The 23,046-nt window shown below is 45.7% G+C and overlaps 2 protein-coding genes across 2 annotated transcripts in view; one reads left to right on the forward strand and one right to left on the reverse strand.

Moving 5' to 3' along the window:
* The first annotated feature begins 7,926 nt into the window (after positions 1 to 7,926).
* LOC141053741 (dipeptidase 2-like) overlaps positions 7,927 to 23,046 on the forward strand; it is a 682,167-nt gene continuing 667,047 nt past the window's right edge. The window contains exon 1 of the mRNA XM_073550795.1: positions 7,927 to 8,000. The gene's annotated coding sequence lies outside the window, so the exon portion shown is untranslated. The remainder of the gene's footprint in view (positions 8,001 to 23,046) is intronic.
* On the reverse strand, positions 14,050 to 16,832 carry LOC141053740 (uncharacterized). Its single transcript, XM_073550794.1, has 2 exons — positions 16,129 to 16,832; positions 14,050 to 16,023 (listed from the first exon to the last, which is right to left on the reverse strand). Exons 1-2 carry the CDS (start codon positions 16,233 to 16,235, stop codon positions 14,874 to 14,876), a joined length of 1,257 nt encoding a protein of 418 aa, XP_073406895.1. The 5' UTR covers positions 16,236 to 16,832; the 3' UTR covers positions 14,050 to 14,873.

The following is a 23,046-nucleotide window of genomic DNA, read 5'->3' on the forward strand; positions in this document are numbered from 1 at the left end:
ATGTTTTATGACTTTTGCGGTTGCTGGATTTTCCCATTTTTTTCAAATGTTTGGAAAGCCTCTGATGTGCCTAAACAGTGGAAATATCTTATGTGGGTATAGTCTATGGAGCATCTTATGGGGGCCTATTCTGTGGAGCATCTTATGGGGGCATATTCTGTGGAGCATTTTATGGGGGCCTATTCTATGGCACATCTTATGGGGGCCTAATGTATGGAGCATCTTATGGGGGCATAATCTATGGAGCATCTTTTGGAGGCATAATCTATGGAGCATCTTATGGGAGCATATTCTATGGAGCATCTTATGGGGCAGCACATTCTATGGAGCATCTTATGGGGCCATTGTTAACCTTTATGGAGCATTATATGGTGTGTGTTTTGTATGGAGCATCTTATGGGGCCATCATGAACTGTATGGAGCATTATATGGGGCTCCTGATTCAATATGGATATTCAAAAACATTTAACCTACTGATGTCTCAATTAATTTTACTTTTATTGGCATCTATTTTTATTTTTGAAATTCACCAGTAGCTGCTGCATTTTCCACCCTAGACTTATATGTGAATCAATAAGTTTTCCCAGTTTTTTGTGGCAAAGTTAGGGGGGTCGGCTTATACACGGGTCGTCTTATACACAAGTATATACAGTACATATATGTCAGTGACACACATATATATATATATATATATATGTATCTACTGTATATTGCATAGAGAAATAGAAGAAAAGCCGGTAATACATTTGCCAGCTTCTGTAAAATCATAGCAGGAGCCGACAGGATTGAAGAGATGGTTTACCTACAGTAAAGAAAATGGAATAAATAGATGCATAGATGTCAGTGACAAATACAATTAGTACAGTGTGTGTGGAAATTTCTGTACATGTATTTAATAAGTGATTATTTTTCCTAAAAAAAATGGTGCGGGCTCCCGCACAATTTTCATACTCAGCAAAGGGTAAGCCGATGGCTGGGGGCAGATGTTTATAGCCTGGGAAGGAGGCAATACTCATGGAGCTTCCCAGGCTATTAATATCAGCTTACAGATGTATACGTAGCCTTTCCTGGCTATTAAAATGGGGACCGCACAAGAAAATGACGTGGGGTCCCCCTATAATTAATAGCCAGCAAAGTATATGCAGACATCTGCGGGCTGAAATTAATAGCCTAGGAAGGGGCCATGGATACTGGCTCCCCCCTTCCCCCCTGGGTAAAAGCAACAGCTCTCAGTAACCTCAGAAAGAGCGCATATCTAAGATGTGCCAATTCTGGCACTTAGCCTCCGCTCTTCCCACTTGCCCTGTAGCGGTGGCAAGTGGGGTAATACATGTGGGGGTTGATGTCACCTTTGTGACATCAAGCCCCGAGGTTAGTAATGGAGAGGCGTCAATAAGACGCCCCCTATTACCATAGTGAAATTTTAAATAAAACACAGACACCCAGTAAAAAATCTTTTAATTGAAATAAAGACACAGAAGACTCCTTTAATATTCCTAATTAAACCATACTTACGACCATGCCAAATTCCTGCTGTAACACTCGTGCCCTGACTGATTGGCGCGAGTGTGGGATTGTGGCCCCACTAAGCAACTAACTTGGTGTTCACTGGAGCCTCTGATGGTGAGGTCAGGCTTGTGCGGAAGGTAGCTGCCAGGTGACAGTCAAAAGCAGAAAAGAATAGGCCACAAATCGGGGATCACCCTGAGTAGGAATTAGCAAAAATATTACAATTTTTATTTTATTAAATTGAGCCCAGCAAACAACAACACATTAAAAACATTTAAAAATGGTCACACATGTGACACATTCAAAAGATATACATATAAATGGCTGCACATCCAGTTGGAAGAATGTCTCAAGTGGGGTACCACAGGGCTCTGTCCTGGGCCCTGTATTGTTCAACATCTTTATCAACGATTTAGATGAAGGAATTGAGGGTAAACTGATTAAATTTGCTGATGACACAAAGCTAGGAGGGATAGCTAATACTAGAGAAGAGAGAGAGAGGATTCAAAAAGATTTAAATAAACTGGAGAAGTGGGCAGCAACTAACAGAATGGTTTTTAACAGGGAGAAATGCAAAGTACTACATCTGGGCAATAAAAATGAAAAAAGCATATATAGAATGGGAGGAATAGGGCTAAGTGACAGCACATGTGAAAAAGACTTGGGTATACTAATAGATCACAGACTGAATATGAGTCAACAGTGTGATGCAGCAGCAAAAAAGGCAAATGCAATTCTAGGATGTATTAACAGAAGCATACAGTCTAGATCACGTGAAGTCATTATTTCCCTCTACTCCTCTTTGGTCAGACCTCATCTGGAATATTGTGTCCAGTTTTGGGCACCACATTTTAAAAAAGACATCAACAAACTGGAGCAAGTTCAGAAAAGAGCGACCAGAATGGTGACCGGTCTGCAAACCCTGTCTTATGAGGAAAGGTTGCAGGATTTGGGAATGTTTAGTTTGCAAAAGAGAAGACTGAGAGGAAACTTAATAGCTGTCTACAAATATCTAAAGGGCTGTCACATTGTAGAAGGATCAACTTTATTCTCATTTGCACAAGGAAAGACTAGAAGCAATGGGATGAAACTGAATGGGAAGAGACACAGATTAGATATTAGAAAAAACTTTTTGACAGTTAGAGTGATCAATGAGTGGAACAGGCTGCCACGAGAAGTGGTGAGTTCTCCTTCAATGGAAGTCTTCAAACAGAGGCTGGACAGACATCTGACTGGGATGATTTAGCGAATCCTGCTTTGAGCAGGGGGTTGGACCAGATGGCCCAGGAGGTCCCTTCCAACTCTACGATTCTATGATTCTATGATTCTATATCTCATAATAGAGAACCAAACCTGATAATCACTACCACTTTTGGCGGAGAAAATGTCCTATACCCAAGGTCCATGTTGTTGTTGTTTGCTGTGCTCAATTTAATAAAATAAAAATTGTAATATTTTTGCTAATTCCTACTCAGGGTGATCCCTGATTTGTGGCCTATTCTTTTCTGCTTTTGACTGTCATATGTAGTTTGCAGACAAGGGTTGGATCCCCTTATAATATTTCGGTGGTGCCCCCGTTATCTTGCTTTACAGTACCAAGGTAGCTGCCAGTTATCACTCCAGGGTGGTGTCTGGCTGTATCAGCTGATCCCACGGAGGGACTGAACACTGATAGCAGATGCGGGCAAGTACAGACAGGCATGACTGGTACTCAGACGGGCACGGCTGGCACTCTGGCAGGACAGGCTGGCATGACTGGTACTCTGGCAGGACAGGCGGGCATGATGGGCACTCTGGCAGGACAGGCAGGCACGGCAGGCACTATGGCAGGACAGGTGGGCACGTCTGGCACTCTGGTTGGGCAGGTGGGCACGGCTGGCACTCTGGCAGGACAAGCGGGCATGGCTGGCACTCTGGCAGGACAAGCGGGCACTCTGGCAGGACAAGCGGGCACGCCTGGCAGGACAGGTGGGCACGGCTGGCACTCTGGCGGGACAGGTACTGAATCGGTAGGGACAGGAGCACGGGCAGGTTTGAGTGATATATGGAAACAGGTAGGGACCTGTTCAGACCGGAGGCGCTGGAACTGATTCGGGTAGGACATGTACACAGACAGGTATGAATAGTGTGTGGGAAAAGGTAGGAGTCAGTTCAGATAGGAGGGACAGGAACTGTTAGGAAACAGTTCAGACAGGAGGGACAGGAAAAATTAGGAAACAGTCCAGACAGGACGGACAGGAACTGTTAGGAAACAGTACAGACAGGAACTGTTAGGAAACAGTTCAGACAGGAGAGAGAAAGACCAGCAGGATGCAGAGCAGAAGCAAAGCAGAACCGCAAGATTGCAGAGCAAGAGCAGAACCGCAAGGTGCAGAGCGAGAGCAAAGCAGAACCGCAAGGTGTGAAGCAAGAGCAAAGCAGAACCGCAAGTGTGAAGTGAGAGCAAAGCAGAACCGCAAGGTGCAGAGCGAGAGCAAAGCAGAACTGCAAGGTGCGGAGAGAGAGCAAAGCAGAACTGCAAGGTGCGGAGCCAGAGCAAAGCAGAACAGCAAGGTGCAGAGTGAGAGCAAAGCAGAACCACAAGGTGCAGAGTGAAAGCAGAGCAGAACCACAGGATGCGGAGCAGAGCAGAACCGCAGAGCGAGGAGCGAGAGCAGGGCAGACGGAGTAAATACAAGGATGCACACAGCAGGGAAAGGAAGCCACAGACAAGGATACAAACAGGTACTGGTTAGGACTGAGTTCAGACAAGGTCAGGTACAGGGACAGGATCTAGGATACAAGCCTGAGTATAAAGCCCTCGGGAAGGCAGGAAACAAGACACTCAAAGCACAGAGACAGGTCTGGGTATGCAGCCCCCAGACAAGATGGCAACAGGACAGGACCTGGCATCTCAATAGCAAGACACTGACTAAGGGAAATAGTTGCTAAAGCATCCTCCTATGGGCGGGGATGCCTTAAGTACCTGAGGCCTCTTGACAATTTGCTGGGGACACCTTAGGAAGGTGCACGCTGTCTCTATAAGAGTCAGAAGGAGCCGGCGTTGCCCCCTAAATACACAGCCAGGAAGTATGGAAGGAAGGAAGGAAGCAGCATACAAGAACATGAGGCCCACAGCAAGGAGCCGGCAGAGGACAGAACTCACAGCATGGCCCGGAGTGGTGAGTAAGATGGGAGATGGAATGCCATGCTGTGATGCCAGCAGGGTTGTTACACCTACGAAGCCCTTGAGCTCCTGTAATAAAATTAAAATAATAAACCAACAATATACCATACCTGTCCATCGTTGTGTCCCATGCAGTAATCCATATCTGGGGTATATACAGTTTTCAACCTGGACGGTGCCAAGATACGACTGCCCCAGATGAAAACCACTGGGTGAATGAGGAGATGCTGAGAGCGGAGCTTCAATGACTAGCCGTGACGTCACTGAAGTTGCGCTCCCTCACAGCCTGAACTGCCGTGACCTCTGTATCATGGGAAAATGCCAGTGAGGAGGGCACCGCAGTTCATGCTCAGTGTATTCACAACATATCACCATGAGAACTTGTCACTGTGGTCTGCTGTGAATACACTGAGCATGAACTTTGGTCACCTCACCACTGGAATTTTCCCATGGTACAGAGGTCACCCCAGTTCACGCTGTGAGGGAATGCAGACTCAGTGACGTCACCGCTAGTCACTGAGTCTGCGGTCTCAGCATCTCCTCATTCACCCAGTGGTTTTCATATAATTGTAGTCAGTAAGCAGATTGAACACAAGTGTGTAGATACATGACCTGTAATGCAGTTCAAATGCCCCTTGGCATTTGGGCATTTGGACTGCATTACAGGTCATGTATCTAAACATTTGTGTTCACTCTGCTTACTGACTACAGTTATTTTGCATATGACTTTTTTTCTAATAACCATTGCTGCTAGAAACACTTATGCATCTTGCTATTTGTATTAACAGGCACCGGAGTATACACGGGTGAACGTTAAGGCTGTTTTCACACGTAGCGTTTTTAGCGTTTTCGTGGCGATTTTAAACGCGCGATTTTGCCGCGAAAACGCAAAAAAAGCATCCCATGCAATCCTATGGCATTCTGCACATGCTGTGCTAATGCTGTGGATTTTTCCGTGGCGGAATTGTATTGCGGAAAAATCTGCAACATGCTCATTCTTTGTGCGGAATCGTGGGAAAATTCGCACTCATAGGTAGGCATTGTTCTGCTTACTTTCCGCATGTGGCTGTGCCCAGTCAGCAGAACATTTGCGAATGGTACCCACGGTCCGGAGGAGAGGAGACTGTCCTCCAGGCTTTGGGTACCATATCCCTGTAAAAAATAGAATTAAAATAAAAAATCTTCATATTCTCACCTTCCGATGTCCCTCGCAGCGTCACCAGGCCTCAGCGATGCTCCCGGCAGGTCCCGTTCCCAGTCATGCATTGCGACAATGACCTTTGATAACGTCGCGGTCTCGCGATACTGTAGCGGTCTCGTGAGACCGTAACGTCATCAAAGGTCATTGTCGCAATGCATCACTGGGAACGGGACCTGCCGGGAGCATTGCGATGATAGGGAATGCTGCGCGGGACGTTGGAAGGTGAGAAAAACACGATTTTTTATTTTTTTTAAATTATTTTTAACATTAGATAAAAGATAGTGCTTGACTAGTGTGACCAGCATTTTACTATTGAGGCTGCCTATGCAGCATCAGTAGTAAAAAGTACTACTGATGCTGCATAGGCAGCCTCAATAGTAAAAAGTTGGTCACACTAGTCAAACACTATGTTTGACGAGTGTGACCACCCTGTCAATCAGTGTTCCAAGTGATGCTACAGATCGCTTGGAAAATGTTAGCATTTTGCAAGCTAATTACGCTTGCAAATCGTTAGTTTTTCCGCGGGAAATAGGCGGGAATTAAAATGACGTTTTCTTGCATATTTCCTGTGGAATGGAATTCTGGAATTCCCGCAGAAATTTCCGCAGCAATTCCGCAACGTGTGCACATTGCCTAAAACCTATCTGGGACTATGCAATTATGGACTAAGCACTTTCCGTGGTATATTAGTTAAAATTTAGTGATTTTTGTTATATGCAATGATATAATAAGTATATAAGCAGCAATATATAGGAAAAAGTCTATAATTTACAGCTTTGACTTTTGTAAAGAATCAATTTGCTACTTGTGTAAGTAGGGGCAGAGAGACGGGACTCCAATTCTACTCCTGTAACACGCTGCTAGGATCCAGGTAAAGGCTCCAGGGCTGCCAGTATGGATGCACTTTTATTAGACTATCTAATGTAGGTCTGCTTCATTGGTGCTAATCTTCTGTTTTGACGTTCATTGCCAATACTAATCATCTCAAGTGTGAGGTTTATTCGTGGTATGTATTTTGAGAATGTCAGGCAATGGAGAGTGCACTTGAATTGAGTTTTCTGAGACTGATGCTTTATGGCTATTGTTGTTTCAAAGCATTGAGGATTTATTGGCTTTTGGCATTAGAACTTATTAACTAGTGGTGTAGCAGATCACACTAACCTTTTTGATTATCCATAAGTGGTGGTCATGTCATTCTTTACCATGCAGCAATATGTTTAATTAAGGGTGAGCCACACGTCCCTCTATTTTCTTTTTTTGCACCTTTTTGTCATTTACTGATTGTGTAAAATTATTTCATATTTTTGAACAAATAAAATGTGATTTTTTCAGCATTATTTGTGGTCTCATGCTCAATTGGTCTAGGGCTATACCATTAGTGGCTAGATGGTGGATTTCAATTGTGTAAGTGTCATTGAATATTTTTTTTTATGTATATTTAATATGTGATATACGTTTTCTTGGGAAAAAAATATATATTCAGCACTATGACACTTAGATTTCACAACTTATGGATTTCATGCAATAGGGTATTTTTTGACCTGTGATAAGCAGCATCTTTTGCACATGTATCTCCATCAATCAATATTTTAATGTGAATTGTTAATAAAGATGAATTTTTCTTTTCAATATTTGGTGAATACTTCCAGTTTTTTGTAGGATTACTGTAATAATAATAAAAGTTGAAAACATTTTTAAAATATACATTTTACACCCTGTAAAGCACTGTACTGTGTATCTATTCAACTTTCTGCACTGTGCCAGAAACGGCAACTCAAAAACCTAATTTGTAATCCAAAAATCGAATTTGCAATTACGCCTTTGAAATGTAATCATAACCAGACATGGGGTGAAGCATTATTTCTGCTGTATCCTCGGCTGCATACATGTTCATGGTTTTATAGTTAGCAAATACATTCAAACCATTTCAAGTTTGCTTCTTCCTGAAGCCTCCTAAATAGTTAATCAGAGCTTTAACTTATGAAAGAGCTATTTTCTGCCGTTCAGCCTCAATGTAATGCAATTGTTTTTTACCGGAAAAGGAGGAACAGCAGGGCTCTGCACCCCGCTGGCAGCACCATTTCCTGCCCTGCTACAGACAGAGCCCATTCAGCATTGGTTCAGGTATAGCTGCTTCTGCATATTTGTGTTGTATCCTACATTGTACTGATTTGATGAGGGCTGGCCTTGTCCCTCTGCTCTACCTCTATCAGTTAGATTTGTAGCCAGGTATTGATGTGTGTACCACTGTGTGCTTTGAGCATCCTTAGGCAGAATGGTTGGGAAATCACAAGAGAAATCTTAATATCAGTATTTATCATTAGTCACAAAGGATACAATATCATCTTGTTGTTGTTTTAAGATAGAAATGAATAAAAAAGGTGAACTGTGTTTGTCTGCAAATACTGGACTTGCGTCCGAAAAGCTGTGTACACATTATTTTCTTGATTTCTTTCAGTATTGAAATATGAGAAATTTCTTTAAAGCGTCACTCCAGCGTTTTGTTTTTATTACAGTGCTGGAGTAGCGTCACTAATGTAAGTGTCCTGAGCAATGTGTTATACTTACCAGCCCCTATTTTCAGCTCTTCCCAGAACTGATTCATTCCCACGCAGCCATCTTGCGACTGCAACTTTTGACTGACTGGAACTCAGAAGTAATGGTCCCAAGCTCTGTGCAAGTCTAGCTTAGTCTCATTCTGCCTCCCACACTGAGTAGTGACTTCCAAATCACTCCAAGGAGCCATCCGGCAGGTCATAAAGTGCTGGAGACTGAACGGAGCGGCGCTGAGAACAGCTGAAGATATTGGCTGGTTAGTATGAGACTAAGTGCAGGGAACCTAGATCGGAAGCATCACTCCAATGCTTCAATAACCCTCAGCTGGAGTGGTGCATTAAACAAGCAACATTATGAAGGGCCAATCACATAGCATAGTACTGTAGAAGTATATTGTTCATATCCTATAGAAGACACCTAATGTGTCTGACAAGCTTTTATATGTCATCCACTATTTTAAGAATTGTACTTTTATAGCATTGCATTGTAAAAATGATTATTTAGCCTTATAGGATTTTAAACATACTCTTAAGGGGAAACTTAATGAAGCAAATCGCAGCACACTTCAATATCTTTAGTTTTATTACATGAAAACATGGATGTACTGTCATTTAGACTTACAAATTTCCATTGCGATATGAGAAAGTAAGTGAAATCACCAATAGTCTCTATAGTGGAATTAAATGGGTTGTCCAAGTCTGAAGTCCCTCTATGGGACACGCTGTGAGGATTTGTCAGGAGCAGCCTTTCATGTGACCTCAAATATGCTATTTGCATACTTCTGGTCACATTCTTACTAGACGTGCCTGGCCTCACTCATTTCACTTGTATTGAGTGAGCCTGTGTATGTTTAGTTGGCATGTGACTGCATGTATGCAAATCACATACTTGTGTCACTGGAATGCCTGCTCCCTGCAGTAGAGAATCCTGGCAGCATGCACTGTGCGCACTGTGAGAATTTACAAACCTGCAGTCAAACATATGGACTGCAGACCTGAACCCCTTTAAATTCTTTGTCATGGTATCTGGTGCCATACTAAAGCCATACAGTAACCTTTATAAAGGGAGTCTATCCGTCCAAACTGACGGCATAAACTAAGCATATAGCCCTGTAGGGGATAATGCGCCTATAAAACTCATACCTTTAGTCAAAGTACCCACAATGAGTGTTTGGTGTGTTTTTTTCGCTGCCTATTTTTGTCTTACATTTCAAGCAAAATGAATAGGATTTATAGAAATCTCATGGTCACTGTGCTTATTCTTATGCTGCAGAAACTTGCATGCGCTGCGATTTTGAAATTTCTTACACGTGAATTTCTCTTGCAGTAAATATGTATTTTATTTTTGGATTTTCACCATCGATTTGAATGAGATGGGGAAAATCTACAGATAAAAAATGCATGTGCACTTGTGTTTCTGCAGTGGAAATATACTAAAAATGCATGTAATCTGCACATAACTGCATCAAGAAAGTTTTATTAAAGCTAATTAACAGGACGTTTCCAAAATAAACTGGTTTTATTGAAAAAAATTACATACAAAAAAGAGACAAGCTGAAAAACAAGACAAAACGCACTAAAAAATGAAAGTAACCTCATTAAAGGGAATCTGTCACCCATATTTAGTGATATCATGTAAAGATATCACTAAATTGTCCGTCCCATAAGTATTCTAGTAGGGCCTTTGACTCCCCTCGACCCCGCACCTTTGAGGTATACCGTATTTTTCGCTTTATAAGACGCTCCGGATTATAAGACGCACCACAATTTTTGAGGAGAAAAATAAGAAAAAAATATTTTTTAATAAAATGGTGGTGCCTCTTATAATCCTTGCATCTTATTGCTTACCGGGGTTGGTGGCTGCGGTGTAGAGGGGTCCCAGGCTCGCTGCTGGAGGAGGCAGGCGTGGAGTGATGCTGCAGGCCGCATTCAGGGATGAGGGGGGGCTCCGATGTGTGCTGTTGCTGCTGCAGAGTCTTGTGCTGGTGTCAGGTTTCTCCACTTGTCCGGCGGTTGGAGGCCGGTGCTGCGGGTGCTCCGGTGCGGGTTGTGTGCCCATCGATGCCCGGGGCTCTGCCGACATTGTTTGACAGACCAGAGCCCCAGCATTTCCTTGGTTCCCTGTATATGTGCGCTGAAGTGCCGGTAAAAAAAAAATGGCCGCCGGCGCATGCGCAGATGGGATCTCGGGACCAGTTCTCGAGAGATGAGATCTGAAATCTCATCTCTCGAGAGCTGGGTCCCGAGATCCCATCTGCGCACGCGCGGCGGCCATTTTTTTGCAGGCACCACCGCGCGCACACAGGGAACCCAGGGAAAATGGCCGCCGGCGCGTGCGCAGATGGGATCTCGGGACCCACCTCTCGAGAGATGAGATTTCAAATCTCATCTCTCGAGAACTGGGTCCCGAGATCCCATCTGCGCACGCGCCGGCGGCCATCTTTTTACCGGCACACAGGGAACTGAGGAAATGCCGGGGCTCTGGCCTGTCGCACAATGTTGGCAGAGCCCCGGGCATCGACGGGCACACAACGCGGCACCGGACACACCCGCAGCAGCGGCCAGCAACCGCCGGACGCCCCGATCACAGCCTAGGTAAGGCATGTCCGCTTTGTAAGACGCACCCCTGTTTTCCCCCCAAATTTTGGGGAAAAAAAGTGCGTCTTACAAAGCGGAAAATACGGTAAATACCTTTTTTAGCTTGTTGGAGATGCATGCAAATCGCCGCGGTCCGGTCGTGGCTTAGTAGTCTTCCCCCCCCACCTCCTCGGCTTGCGTCACGTAATCTTCGTCTGTGAATACCACCGGAAGTCTTCACATGCAGGACACACTTCCAGGGCATAGACCGCGCTGGAAAATACCGGCGCTTGCGCAGTAGCGATTTTATGCTTCGCCCACAGTTGGGCAAAGCATACTGCGCAGGCGCCGGGGGCCTTTACATTGCGCAAGCGCGGAAACCAACGGCGTCTGTGGTATTCACAGACGAAGATTACATGAAGCAAGCCGAGCAGGTGGGGGGGAGAGAAGACCACTTAGGCTAGCTTCACACTAGCGTTTTTTTGCGCTGCGTTAGGAGCGCACATGAAACGCATGTGAAAAGCGCATACTAATGCTTGTAAACGCTGCGTTTTTTTGTAGCATTATTGTGCGCATAACGACCAAAAATCGCAGCGTTTTTATGCGTTTTTCATGCGTTTGCATTTTTTATGCGCAATAAACTAGAGAAAAAATCCTTGGAAAATTCTTGCAACACACTCAAGCAATGGGAAAGCAGTGTGGGTGTCTTATGGAAATTCTTTATATAGCCCCTTTTTACAGCTGAATTCTTCACATTTGCTTGCATTTGATTGGAGAAACATGGATCTGCACTGGAAGAGCTTTTACTTTGACTTGGATCTGGACATGAGGATGGCTCAGGCTTATGCCGTTGCTTGCCATGAACAGAGGAAGAGAGAGGCAGCGAAGACGGCAGCAGCGGCGTTTGTGGATACATCCCATTATTGAACTCCGGGAGAGCCGTGGAGCGTACCACACCCTCTACAGCGAGCTACAGGCAAACCCGGATAAATTTATGGATTATACCTGGATGACCCAAGAAACCTTTCACTATTTGCTTGGTCGGGTAAAAGAAGTCATCCAGAGACAGGACACGCAGCTGCGGCGTGCGATTACTCCTGAGGAACGGCTCCTGGTCACATTAAGGTACGTAGTTTTCATAAACCAATGGCTGCTGATTTTTCTTGGTTGTGACATGTACTCTTCCAAATCTTGCAGAATTACAGTTCTGCCATGTCGTTAACTAATAAAAGCTGTGGTAATTTTTTCATGGCATGTATTGAACCAAAGGCTGCAGAATTTTTTTTTGTTTTGTTTTTTAATTAAACGTGTGTAAAAAAATTATGTATACACAAATATTAATTATTGTTTTCTTTGTGTTACAGATTCCAGGCTACTGGAGAGACCCTCTCGTCACTGCACTTCCAGTACCGGATTGGAATCTCCACGTTGTCTGGAATTGTAGCGGACACCTGCCGGGCTCTCTGGAGCGTTCTTTGTCCCGCATTCATGGCCATGCTCACTGCAGCAAAGTGGTTGGAAATCGCAGAAAGATTCTGGACTGTATGCAATTTCCCAAACTGTTTAGGAACGGTGGATGGGAAACACATCTGGATTATCAAGCCCAAAATAACTGGCTCTGAGTTCTATAACTACAAAAAGTACTTTTCTACTGTACTGATGGCCATTGCGGATGCAGACTGTAAGTTTATTGCAGTGGACATTGGGGCATTTGGCCGTGGGAATGACTCCCAGGCTTTTAAGACATCGGACATGGGCAGGAGGTTGTATGGCAACAACTTCGATTTCCCCATGCCACGTCCTCTTCCTAACACCGAAGGTCCGCCACAGCCATTTGTAATGGTTGGTGATGAAGCGTTCCAGATGTGCCAAAACCTCCTCAAACCCTACTCCAGCCAGGACTTGGACCTACAAAAAAGAATTTTTAATTACAGGCTGACCAGGGCCAGGAGAACAGTAGAGTGTGCTTTTGGTATACTTGTATCGAGATGGCGCATTCTTGGCACAGCTATTAATCTTAAACTGGAAACAGTGGATGAGGTGGTCAATGCCTGTGTTGTTCTACTTAATTTTGTAATTTCTCGAGAGCACCTGAACTTTGATCTTAATGATATTGCTCCTAATCCTTTGCCAGAATTTACACAGCACCCTCTCAGGTCATCCGTTGAAGTTGGCCAAATAAGGGACCAATTTGCGGCCTACTTCAACTCAGATGTAGGACGGGTGGAATGGCAAGAGCAAATGTTGTAAAAAATTTTTATTGCATGTTGTTGGTATTGTAGGGATGTGACTCGCTTAGGTGCAGCGGGAGACAAACATGAGGCACGTTCCTTTAAAATTCCACCAGGTTTATTACTCCATAAACCATAGACAGCATAACACTGAAATGTAAGCTTCACTTCAGGCAAAGGAACAGAAATGTCCGTGGCTTCAGACTCGGACTGAGAGTCTCAGCACATGCTGGGAGCTGTAGTCCTCCCCATATACACTCTCTGTAGTGTCCCCCCTGGACACATGGAAGTCTGTCCACACTCAGACAGACTCCCTCCACACTCTCTCACATGTGCCAAACACCTCAATTACATAGCCCTGTAACCACACCCACAGGTGATCACATGGCTATGACATCACTAAAGGTTGTATAGACACACACAGGCTTCCCTGACACAGTGTAACAGAAAGATCAGCAGTACCTCTGCTGATCAATACACCCTGGAGCCTGCATCCCAAGGCCACCCACCTTGAGACCCATAATGGTCATTTAGGACCCTGCTCCTGTTACCACACTGAATGTGCCTGTACACCCATCCTGGGACACCCACACAGCGCCCCCTAGCTGACATAGTGGTAACTACACCACAGTATGTTAATAAAAAAAACTGTTTTGATACCTGTACTGAGTGCATTTTCTGTTTTTACACTCCCAATACCATTAGCAAGAAGCCAGGTGTATCAGTGAATTTATGATGCTGTGTTTTGTGCATCATCAATTCACTAATACTCAAGGTTCTCCAGCTTTAGTCCTCAAGGGCCACCAACAGATCATGTTGTAATGAAATAAAAAGAGGATTCCATACAACATGAACTGTTGGTGGCCCATGAGGACTGGAGTTGGGGAACCGTGCAATATTACAAGAATGTAGAGATTGTTGTGGAAAAGACAAGTCATGTAGGTTTGTTGCGTTGACATCACATATCTCCAAGACTGACACAAGAAACAGGTCAGTAATGGAGATATCTGGTGGCAAAAACGCTAAGTGTACGGCGCAGTATGTGTACAGCGCAGTGTGTGTAGTTGGCGATAGACACAGTAACCAATCCAGATTTTGTCAAAGCACAAGTGCACATTTATTTTGTAACAAACAAACAAAAAATTTTTTTTTATTAGGAATGACCTTTGGGGGAAGTTTGGGATACTTTGGGTATGTGGAGAGACGAGGAACGACTTGCGGTTGACGAAGGGGTTCTAGGAGAAGGGGCGACGAAAGTACTGGGGGAAGGGAGCTCGGGAATGGATAAGGATAATGTTGAGAGACATTAGGAGGAGAGGGTGGATGGACGAACAAAGTTCTTTTTTTCTTTTTCTTTGGCGCAGGAATATCCTGCCCCGACCGACTGGCAGCCTGTGAACGCCTTACTTTTGTTGACCGCCTGGTGACGGTGGACTGTGGCGTTGCCCTGTAAAAAAGGGAATCGGATCCCCACTTTGCTGCTCTGTGGTGGCGGTGCTGCTGGAAGTGGCGGTGGCGGTGCTCCTAGAAGGGGAGAAAGTTGGGTTGGTGCTCCGAGCAAGAGGCTGCCTGTCTGGGATCTCAGGCAAAGTTCTTTGGGGACTCCGAGGAGGAGAATTGGTGGTGGTTATCTTTCAATGAGGAGTGGTGGTGGTGCTCCTTTGATGCGGAGTGCTGCCGGTGCTCCTTAGATGAAGAGTGCTGGCGGTGCTCTGTTGCTTAGGAGTGCTGGCAGTGCTCTGTTGCTTAGGAGTGCTGGCAGTGCTCTGTTGCTTAGGAGTGCTGGCAGTGCTCTGTTGCTTAGGAGTGCTGGCAGTGCTCTGTTGCTTAGGAGTGCTGGCAGTGCTCTGTTGCTTAGGAGTGCTGGCGGTGCTCTGTTGCTTAGGAGTGCTGGCGGTGCTCTTTTGCTTAGGAGTGCTGGCGGTGCTCTGTTGCTGAGGAGTGCTGGCGGTGCTCTGTTCCTGAGGAGTGCTGGCGGTGCTCCTTTGGTGTTGACTGGTTGTGTGAGTGGCCCAAGCAGGTTCTGTGGTGGTTTGGCTCCAAGCTGGTGGTGCTTTGGCGGTGGTGGTGCTCCATACAGGAGCAGCGCTTGACATAGTGGTGGTGGCGGTGGAGTGTCCAGCAGCACTCAGACTTGGGGTGGTGTAGTGGTGTCCGGCTTCGCTGGGAATGCAGGTGGCCGTGCATTGGTATGCAGCAGAAGTCGGTAGTGTGGTAAAGCGAGTCAGCGGTGGAACTGTTGGAAATGACACCACTGACTGCTGAACATACCGATTCTGCTGCATAGCCTGCAAGTAAGCAGTGTTGCAGGCCTGTAACACACTCAGCTGTTGCTCAGGACTAAGGTGTTCTGCCATGCCCTGTTCAATTTTACTGAAAAAATGGTGCGCCGGTCTGTTGAGGTCGGCCTCCATACGGTCAAGGCGCTGGTCGACAGAGTGAAAGCGGTGTTCCATGTGGTTAAAACCACGTTCCATCAGGGAAAAAACGCTTTCCATTCTGGCGGACAGCGCCTTGAGGCTGCCCTTAAAGGCCTCGCTCAAGAGCATGAACTCGGGCATGACAGGCCTGTCCGAGGCTCTCTGCCGCTGGCGGGTAGTGCCCGCATAACCAGAGACAGAGACCTGGGACAGGGGAACACCTGATGGACCAGCTTCCTGGTCACCAGCTGTCTGTGTTGCTGACCTGCAAGATGCTTCCTGGCTGTCGGATGGCTGGGACGGGTCCGAGGTCGATCGATGAAGAACCGCTCCCGGGACAGGTTGCAGGGTGCTGCTCCAAGTGCTGTGGAAAGAAAGGGAAAACATTAGTATCATGTATTTACAAGAAGCATCACCTGCTGAATTGAAAAGCACATAGTAATAACAAACCAAAAAAAAAAAAAAATACGCTCTGCTGGCAAGGACCGGTCTCAGGAAAGCCAACTCTCGATAGTAGCGGTACTTTCTTCTGCGCCTTGCTTTCGGAGTGCCGAACCTGTCCTTCAGCACGAACATCAGTGTTGAAGCGTTCCTTCATCGAGCGCCAACGTGTGCGTATTTTGTTCACTGTTGGGAAAAAAAAAATTATAAAATGCACTTAAGGCAACTTAATTATCAGCACACACAACAGATTGAACTTTTCACTACAATATATCTTGCCAAAAAAACACCAGCACCATCAGGACCATAAATCAATGCAGCAGTTGAAGACCAAAATCAATCACAGTGTGCCACACATGGCATTGGTGTTTTTTTTTTGTTTTGTTTTTTTTTTAAACCAGTTATTTTTATTTAGGTTTCAAAAGATTTTAAACAATAAACAGTGGATATCAATATACATGTAACAATTCACATATCTTGTAGTAATACAATCAAAGCCATCCCCCCCTCCCCCCTCCCCCAATACTCCTTATGCCGGGTATACTTGAGAGTCTTAGCAATCATATCACCGCCATCCAGGCGGACCATATTTTTTCGAAAGTGCTTTCACCATGCCTTCGCCTGTAAATGCTTTCCTCTAAATGCATTACCGTACGTGTCTGAGCAATAAATTCCCTCCTAGTGGGGGGTTCCGAATCCTTCCATTTTCGTGCAATTAGTTTGCGTGCCACATACAGCAACCTCGCTATTGCCACTTTGTAATGTTCTGAGACAGGTATCCCATCCACCTCCCCCAAAACACACAGCACTGGATTCCTGTCGAGCGTACATGCATAAGCTCTCTCAATTTTGTTGATAACGACCAGCCAGTATGCCACCAGCCGCGGACACGACCATAACATATGTAACAGTCCGGCCTGGTCTGTGCCACATCTAGGGCAGCTAGAGTCTCCCCTCAAGCCCGCCTTGAATAGGACCAGCGGTGTTTTGTATGTTCTATGTATTACATATAATTGGGAGAGCCATGCCTGCTCGCTTAGAGAGATCTTCGGGACATATTCAAGAATAGTCTCCCATTGTTCTGTTGTGAGGGTACTCACCTCCCTCTCCCATTTACTCTTTGCAGTGAGGTGATTGTCCCCCAGATAGGAGTGTAGTAGATCATGATATATGCTCGATATAACTCCCCTCGTCCCTCCTTTCATACACACAAATTCTAGTACAATGTCGCCCTGAACCGTCATGGCTCCCAATCTACACTGTGCCCTCCAAGCATGTCGAAGCATATAGTATTGAAACCCCCATACCAAAGGCAAATCAAATTCCTCTCTCAATGTCTCAAAGGTCTTCAGGTCCGTTCCACTCTGCAGCTGGCACACATATCTTACTCCTTTCGCCTTCCAATTGCCCATTTGACGCAGCTTATTAAGTTCCGGCAGATGCTCATTGTCCCACACCGGTGAGTACCTAGTCAGCTCATCCACCCCTCTGATCCTTTTAATGGTGTCCCATACCTTCTGAATCATGCCTATGGTAGGATATGGTGCTCCCAGTTTCTTAAAGGTACCATCCTCTAGACCCTGGATAAGTGGGCGTCTCCCCGTCACATGTACCAGCACCCGGTGAGCTGCTCCTCCACAATCGAGCTCTCTCCATCCCCTGACATGCTGGCCCTGTACTGCCAAGAAATAGACCCATGGATTTGGTGCGGCCAGTCCTCCCTCTTCCTTTCCTTTTTGCAGAGTTCCAAATTTAATCCGTGCCTGCTTCTTGCCCCATATCAAGGATCTGAAGATAGAATCAATGCCCCGAAAGCGTTTTTTTGGTAGCCATATCGGCGAATTGTGCAAAACGTACATTAGTTGTGGCATAAGGACCATCTTAATCAGGTTAGTTCTACCCGTTACCGTTAAAGCCAATTTGCACCATGCACCTATTTTCCCTTTAAATTTCTCTAGCAGAGGAACCAAATTCAGATCCGTGAATCGGGGACAGTGGAAGAGCTACCCATATCCCTAGGTATTTAAACTGTGAAACTAGCTGGAGTTGTTTCCCCCTCTCATCTATCTCCTCCGCTTCTATTGCTCTATCCACAGCCATGACATAAGACTTGTGCCAATTTATCTCCAGTCCCAAAATGCTCCCAAATTGTTTAATTACATCCATCGCGCACCCCAGTATCTCTCCTGCACTTTCCAAAAACAACAGGATGTCGTCGGCATACAATGATATTTTTTCTTCCAGCTTCCCAAATTTAAATCCGACCACTCCCCTCTCAGCTCTAATCTTGGCCGCCAGGGGCTCCACTGCCACCGCGAACAATAGCGGGGACAGCGGACACCCCTGCCTTGTGCCCCTATGCAAGTCAAACATCCCGGACTGTTCTCCATTCACCTTAACTACCGCCTTTGGGGATGAGTACAATAACTTCACCCAGGCCATGAACGCGGGGCCGAATCCCATCAGTTCCATGATTTTCCATAAGTATTGCCATTCCACGCTATCAAATGCTTTCCTAGCATCCAATGACATCACTATTCTCCTGCCACCATTATCAGCAGGCAGTTGCATATTAAGAAATAATCTTCTTAAGTTAACAGCCGTGGAGCGGTTAGGCATAAAGCCCGACTGGTCCTCGTGTATAATGGTATGCGCAACCCCGGTGAGCCGGGTGGCCAGGATCTTAGCGAGTATTTTGACATCCGTTGTCAACAACGAAATGGGCCTGTACGACTCCGCATCCATGGGATCTTTTCCCTCCTTCGGCAGAACCACTATCACTGCTTCCTCCATTGATCTCGGCAGTGCCCCTGTCACTAAAGCCTCATCAAACACAGATTTCAATTTCGGAGCCAGCAGTTCCACTAACTCCCTGTACACCTCCCCAGGTAGACCATCAGCTCCCGGTGATTTGTTATTGGGCATAGACAGTATTGCACATTCCACCTCTTTCACACTCACAGGTTCTTCCAACCTCAACATATCTTCCTCAGACAATTTAGGTAGTGAAATGCCTTCCAAAAATTTCTCCACATCCCCCTCTGTGTCCCGTGCTCTCGAAGTGTACAGTGCCATGTAATATGCCTTGAAGACCTCCAGTATGTCCTTTGTGTCTGTCAGAGTCGCCCCTGTTTGATCTCTCAGTTTATACACCCTGGAAGACTCCCTTTGTGCCGCAGATATCACCGCCAACAAGTGACCTACTCTCTCTCCTTCTTCAAAGAATTGAGCTTGCTGAAATGCCCTTTTCCTCTCAGCTTGCATCATGTGCAGTTTATCAACTGCCTCCTGAGCCAATTTTAGTCTATTGTGAGCTTCACTCGTTGGCGCCAAAATCATGTCTGCCTCCGCTCTTGTCAGGTCATCCTTTATTTGTTGATCTGCCAATTTAGTTTTGGTCTTACACCTCGCAATCTCACTTATAAAAAGTCCCCTCATAAATGCCTTCATGGCATCCCATACCGTTGTGGCCTCAGTACTCCCTTCGTTCATTTGGAAGAAGTGCTCTAGCTCTTTGGTTATGCCACCCATGTCCACCACTTTAAGCCACGTCGGGTGTAGACGCCAACCTCCCCTCTGACCCCGAGCAGATCTCACCAGAAGCGTGACCACCATAGGACCATGATCCGAGAGAGTCCTCTGTAGGTATTCCACCTCCCCCACCATCCCGTCCATAGCGGTATCCCCCAAAGCCAGGTCTATCCTCGACAGTGTTCCATGTGTTGCCGAATGACATGAAAAAGTCCTCTTACCCTCAATTCGTACTCTCCACAGATCTACCAGCCCAAGTTCCCCTACATACTTGCCAAAGGCAGTCATCCTGTCCTGTCCAGCTTCCGTACCTGCCGGTCGTACTTTATCCCAAAAATCATTCATAGTGTTATTAACATCTCCCATAATCAACAATGGAGTCTCCCCCCATCTGCCCGTCAGTTCCAGTACTGCTTGTAGTTTCTTTTTAGAGTAAGGTGGAGGGATATATAAAGCCACTAAAATCATTTTGTGTCCGAACAATCTGCAAGCAATCCATACATACTGCCCTTCACTGTCTACATGCACTTCCAGCTCTTCATAATGTGTGTTTTTGTGTATTAGGACTGACACCCCCCTGGAGTACGAGGAATAAGTAGAATGATATGTCTTTAGCATCCAGGCTCTTGACAACCAGTGCATAGTGTCTCTAGTGAGATGTGTCTCCTGCAAGCACGCGATCATAGGTTCACAGGATTTGATATGATTCAGAACAGCCGCCCTCTTAACCTTATCAGATATACCACGTACATTCCAACTTAACATCCGAACAGTACGGTTACTCATTGTGCATTAGAAAGAACAATCCATCATCATCAAGTAACATCATTACATTGTGGTCCCAATCATACCCGGTCAAACAGCATGAAAACCCCCATCTCCCTACAAATCCACCCCACCCACCTCCCCCCATCCCTCTCCGCTTCCCCTCCCCCCACCCTTCCCCTTTTGCACTTGTCACTCTCTCCCCAACGTGAGAGTGGGAGCTCAAAGAACCTGAGCAACTTCTCAGTATTCCGCACTTCAACATGCGTCGTGTCCTCCTCCATCATTGGCAGCCTCTCCGCCATATTGTCAACAGTATGCATAGTCCCGAACCATTAGTCAAACAATTAACCATAATACGTAGATCCCAGTGGGGAGTTCTCCCCCTCCTCTGCGCTCCTATTTCGCAGAGTAAAGCAGCGCCACAACCCTGTCCAGTGATCAGTCTAGCAGGGTCATGTGGTCATATTGCCATTATCTTCTCTCAATTTGCTCCGGTTGCGCTCCAACCACGAAGCAGCCTCAACCGGTGACGGGAAAAAAATGACCTTTCCAAAAGCTTCCACTCTTAATTTAGCAGGATAAATTGTAGAGTATTTCAAATGCAAAGAGCGGAGCTGTTTCTTCACTTCGCCATACCGCAGTCGCAACTTTTGCACCTCGGCTGAGTAATCCGGGTATATTTCGATTCGTTTGCCCTCCAGGTTAAGATCTGTCAACTTTGCAGCCTTTCGTAAGATAGTGTCCCTGTCTCTGCAATTCAGGATTCTGGCTAGCATCGTGCGAGGTCCATCTCCCGGCACTGGGGGTCTCATGGGTACGCGATGGGCACGCTCCACCGCAAACACTCTCGACAAGTTATCAGCACCAAACTTGTCCAGCAGCCAGGTTTCAATAAAGGTTGTGGGGTCAGCACCCTCAGCTCTCTCAGGGATGCCCACAATGCGCAAATTGTTCCTACGTGACCGGTTCTCCAGGTCATCATTTTTATTGGCTACTACCGTGATCCTCTGAGTGTGCTTTTGTTGTGTCTTTTGCACTGAGGTTAAGTGATCTTCTGTTACACCAACTCTGTCCTCCACCTCAGTTAATCTGGCTGTAACTTTCTGCATAGATATTTTTATGCCTCCCATTTCTTCTTTCAAGCAATTCACTTGCTTTGTTAGAGCAGTTAAGGCAGTCTTGCAGTATAAGACAGCTTGGAATACATCCCGCAGGGTGGGCTCTGCTACATCTGCACTTTCAGCTAACTGCACAGTGTCACCATCCCCCTCTTCCTCCTGCTCCAGCTCTGCATTCAGCACAGGCATCTCCTCATCGTCTTCCTCCTCATCTCTGTGCTTCTCACTCTCTCCATTTCCTTCTTCATCTGTCTCTATGCCCTTCACATACCTGTTCAGCCGGGCTGAGACTTCCAGCCTCTGTGCAAAGGCTGTGTTTCTTCTTCCCGCCTCCTCCTCTCTCTCAGCACCATCTTGGACTGAGGCACTGCTGCAGGCTCCGACATCTTTCTGCCTTTTGCGGCCCATGTCTGTCTCTCTGAGTCTGGCAGAAGCTCACCCCTGACTCCTGGGACCTTCAGACATCTGATCCTGGTAAAGGAATTAGCTGGTTTGGGCTCTGTGCAGGATAATTGAGGCTAATGGTGGCAGAGAAGCACAGCCACCCGACTTCTCACATCAAGAGCTAGGCCCCGCCCCGGCATTGGTGTTTTTAATGCAAGAATATATCTTGCCAAAAAAACACCAGCACCATCAGGACCATCAATCAATGCGGCAGTTGAAGACCAAAATCAATCACAGTGTGCCACATGGCATTGGTGTTTTTAAGGCAAGAATATATCTTGCCAAAAAAACACCAGCACCATCAGGACCATAAATCAATGCAGCAGTTGAAGACCAAAATTAATCACAGTGTGCCACATGGCATTGGTGTTTTTAAGGCAAGAATATATCTTGCCAAAAAAACACCAGCACCATCAGGACCATAAATCAATGCAGCAGTTGAAGACCAAAATCAATCACAGTGTGCCACATGGCATTGGTGTTTTCAATGCAAGAATATATCTTGCCAAAAAAACACCAGCACCATCAGGACCATAAATCAATGCAGCAGCTGAAGACCAAAATCAATCACAGTGTGCCACATGGCATTGGTGTTTTTAATGCAAGAATATATCTTGCTAAAAAAACACCAGCACCATCAGGACCATCAATCAATGCGGCAGTTGAAGACCAAAATCAATCACTGTGTGCCACATGGCATTGGTGTTTTTAAGGCAAGAATATATCTTGCCAAAAAAACACCAGCACCATCAGGACCATAAATCAATGCAGCAGCTGAAGACCAAAATCAATCACAGTGTGCCACATGACATTGGTGTTTTCAATGCAAGAATATATCTTGCCAAAAAACACCAGCACCATCAGGACCATAAATCAATGCAGCAGTTGAAGACCAAAATCAATCACAGCGTGCCACATGGCATTGGTGTTTTTAATGCAAGAATATATCTTGCTAAAAAAACACCAGCACCATCAGGACCATCAATCAATGCGGCAGTTGAAGACCAAAATCAATCACAGTGTGCCACATGGCATTGGTGTTTTCAATGCAAGAATATATCTTGCCAAAAAAACACCAGCACCAT

This window comes from Dendrobates tinctorius, unplaced genomic scaffold, assembly GCF_039654945.1.
Source record: "Dendrobates tinctorius isolate UK_male_01 unplaced genomic scaffold, ASM3965494v1 ptg000170l, whole genome shotgun sequence".
NCBI classification, from domain to species: Eukaryota; Metazoa; Chordata; class Amphibia; order Anura; family Dendrobatidae; genus Dendrobates; species Dendrobates tinctorius.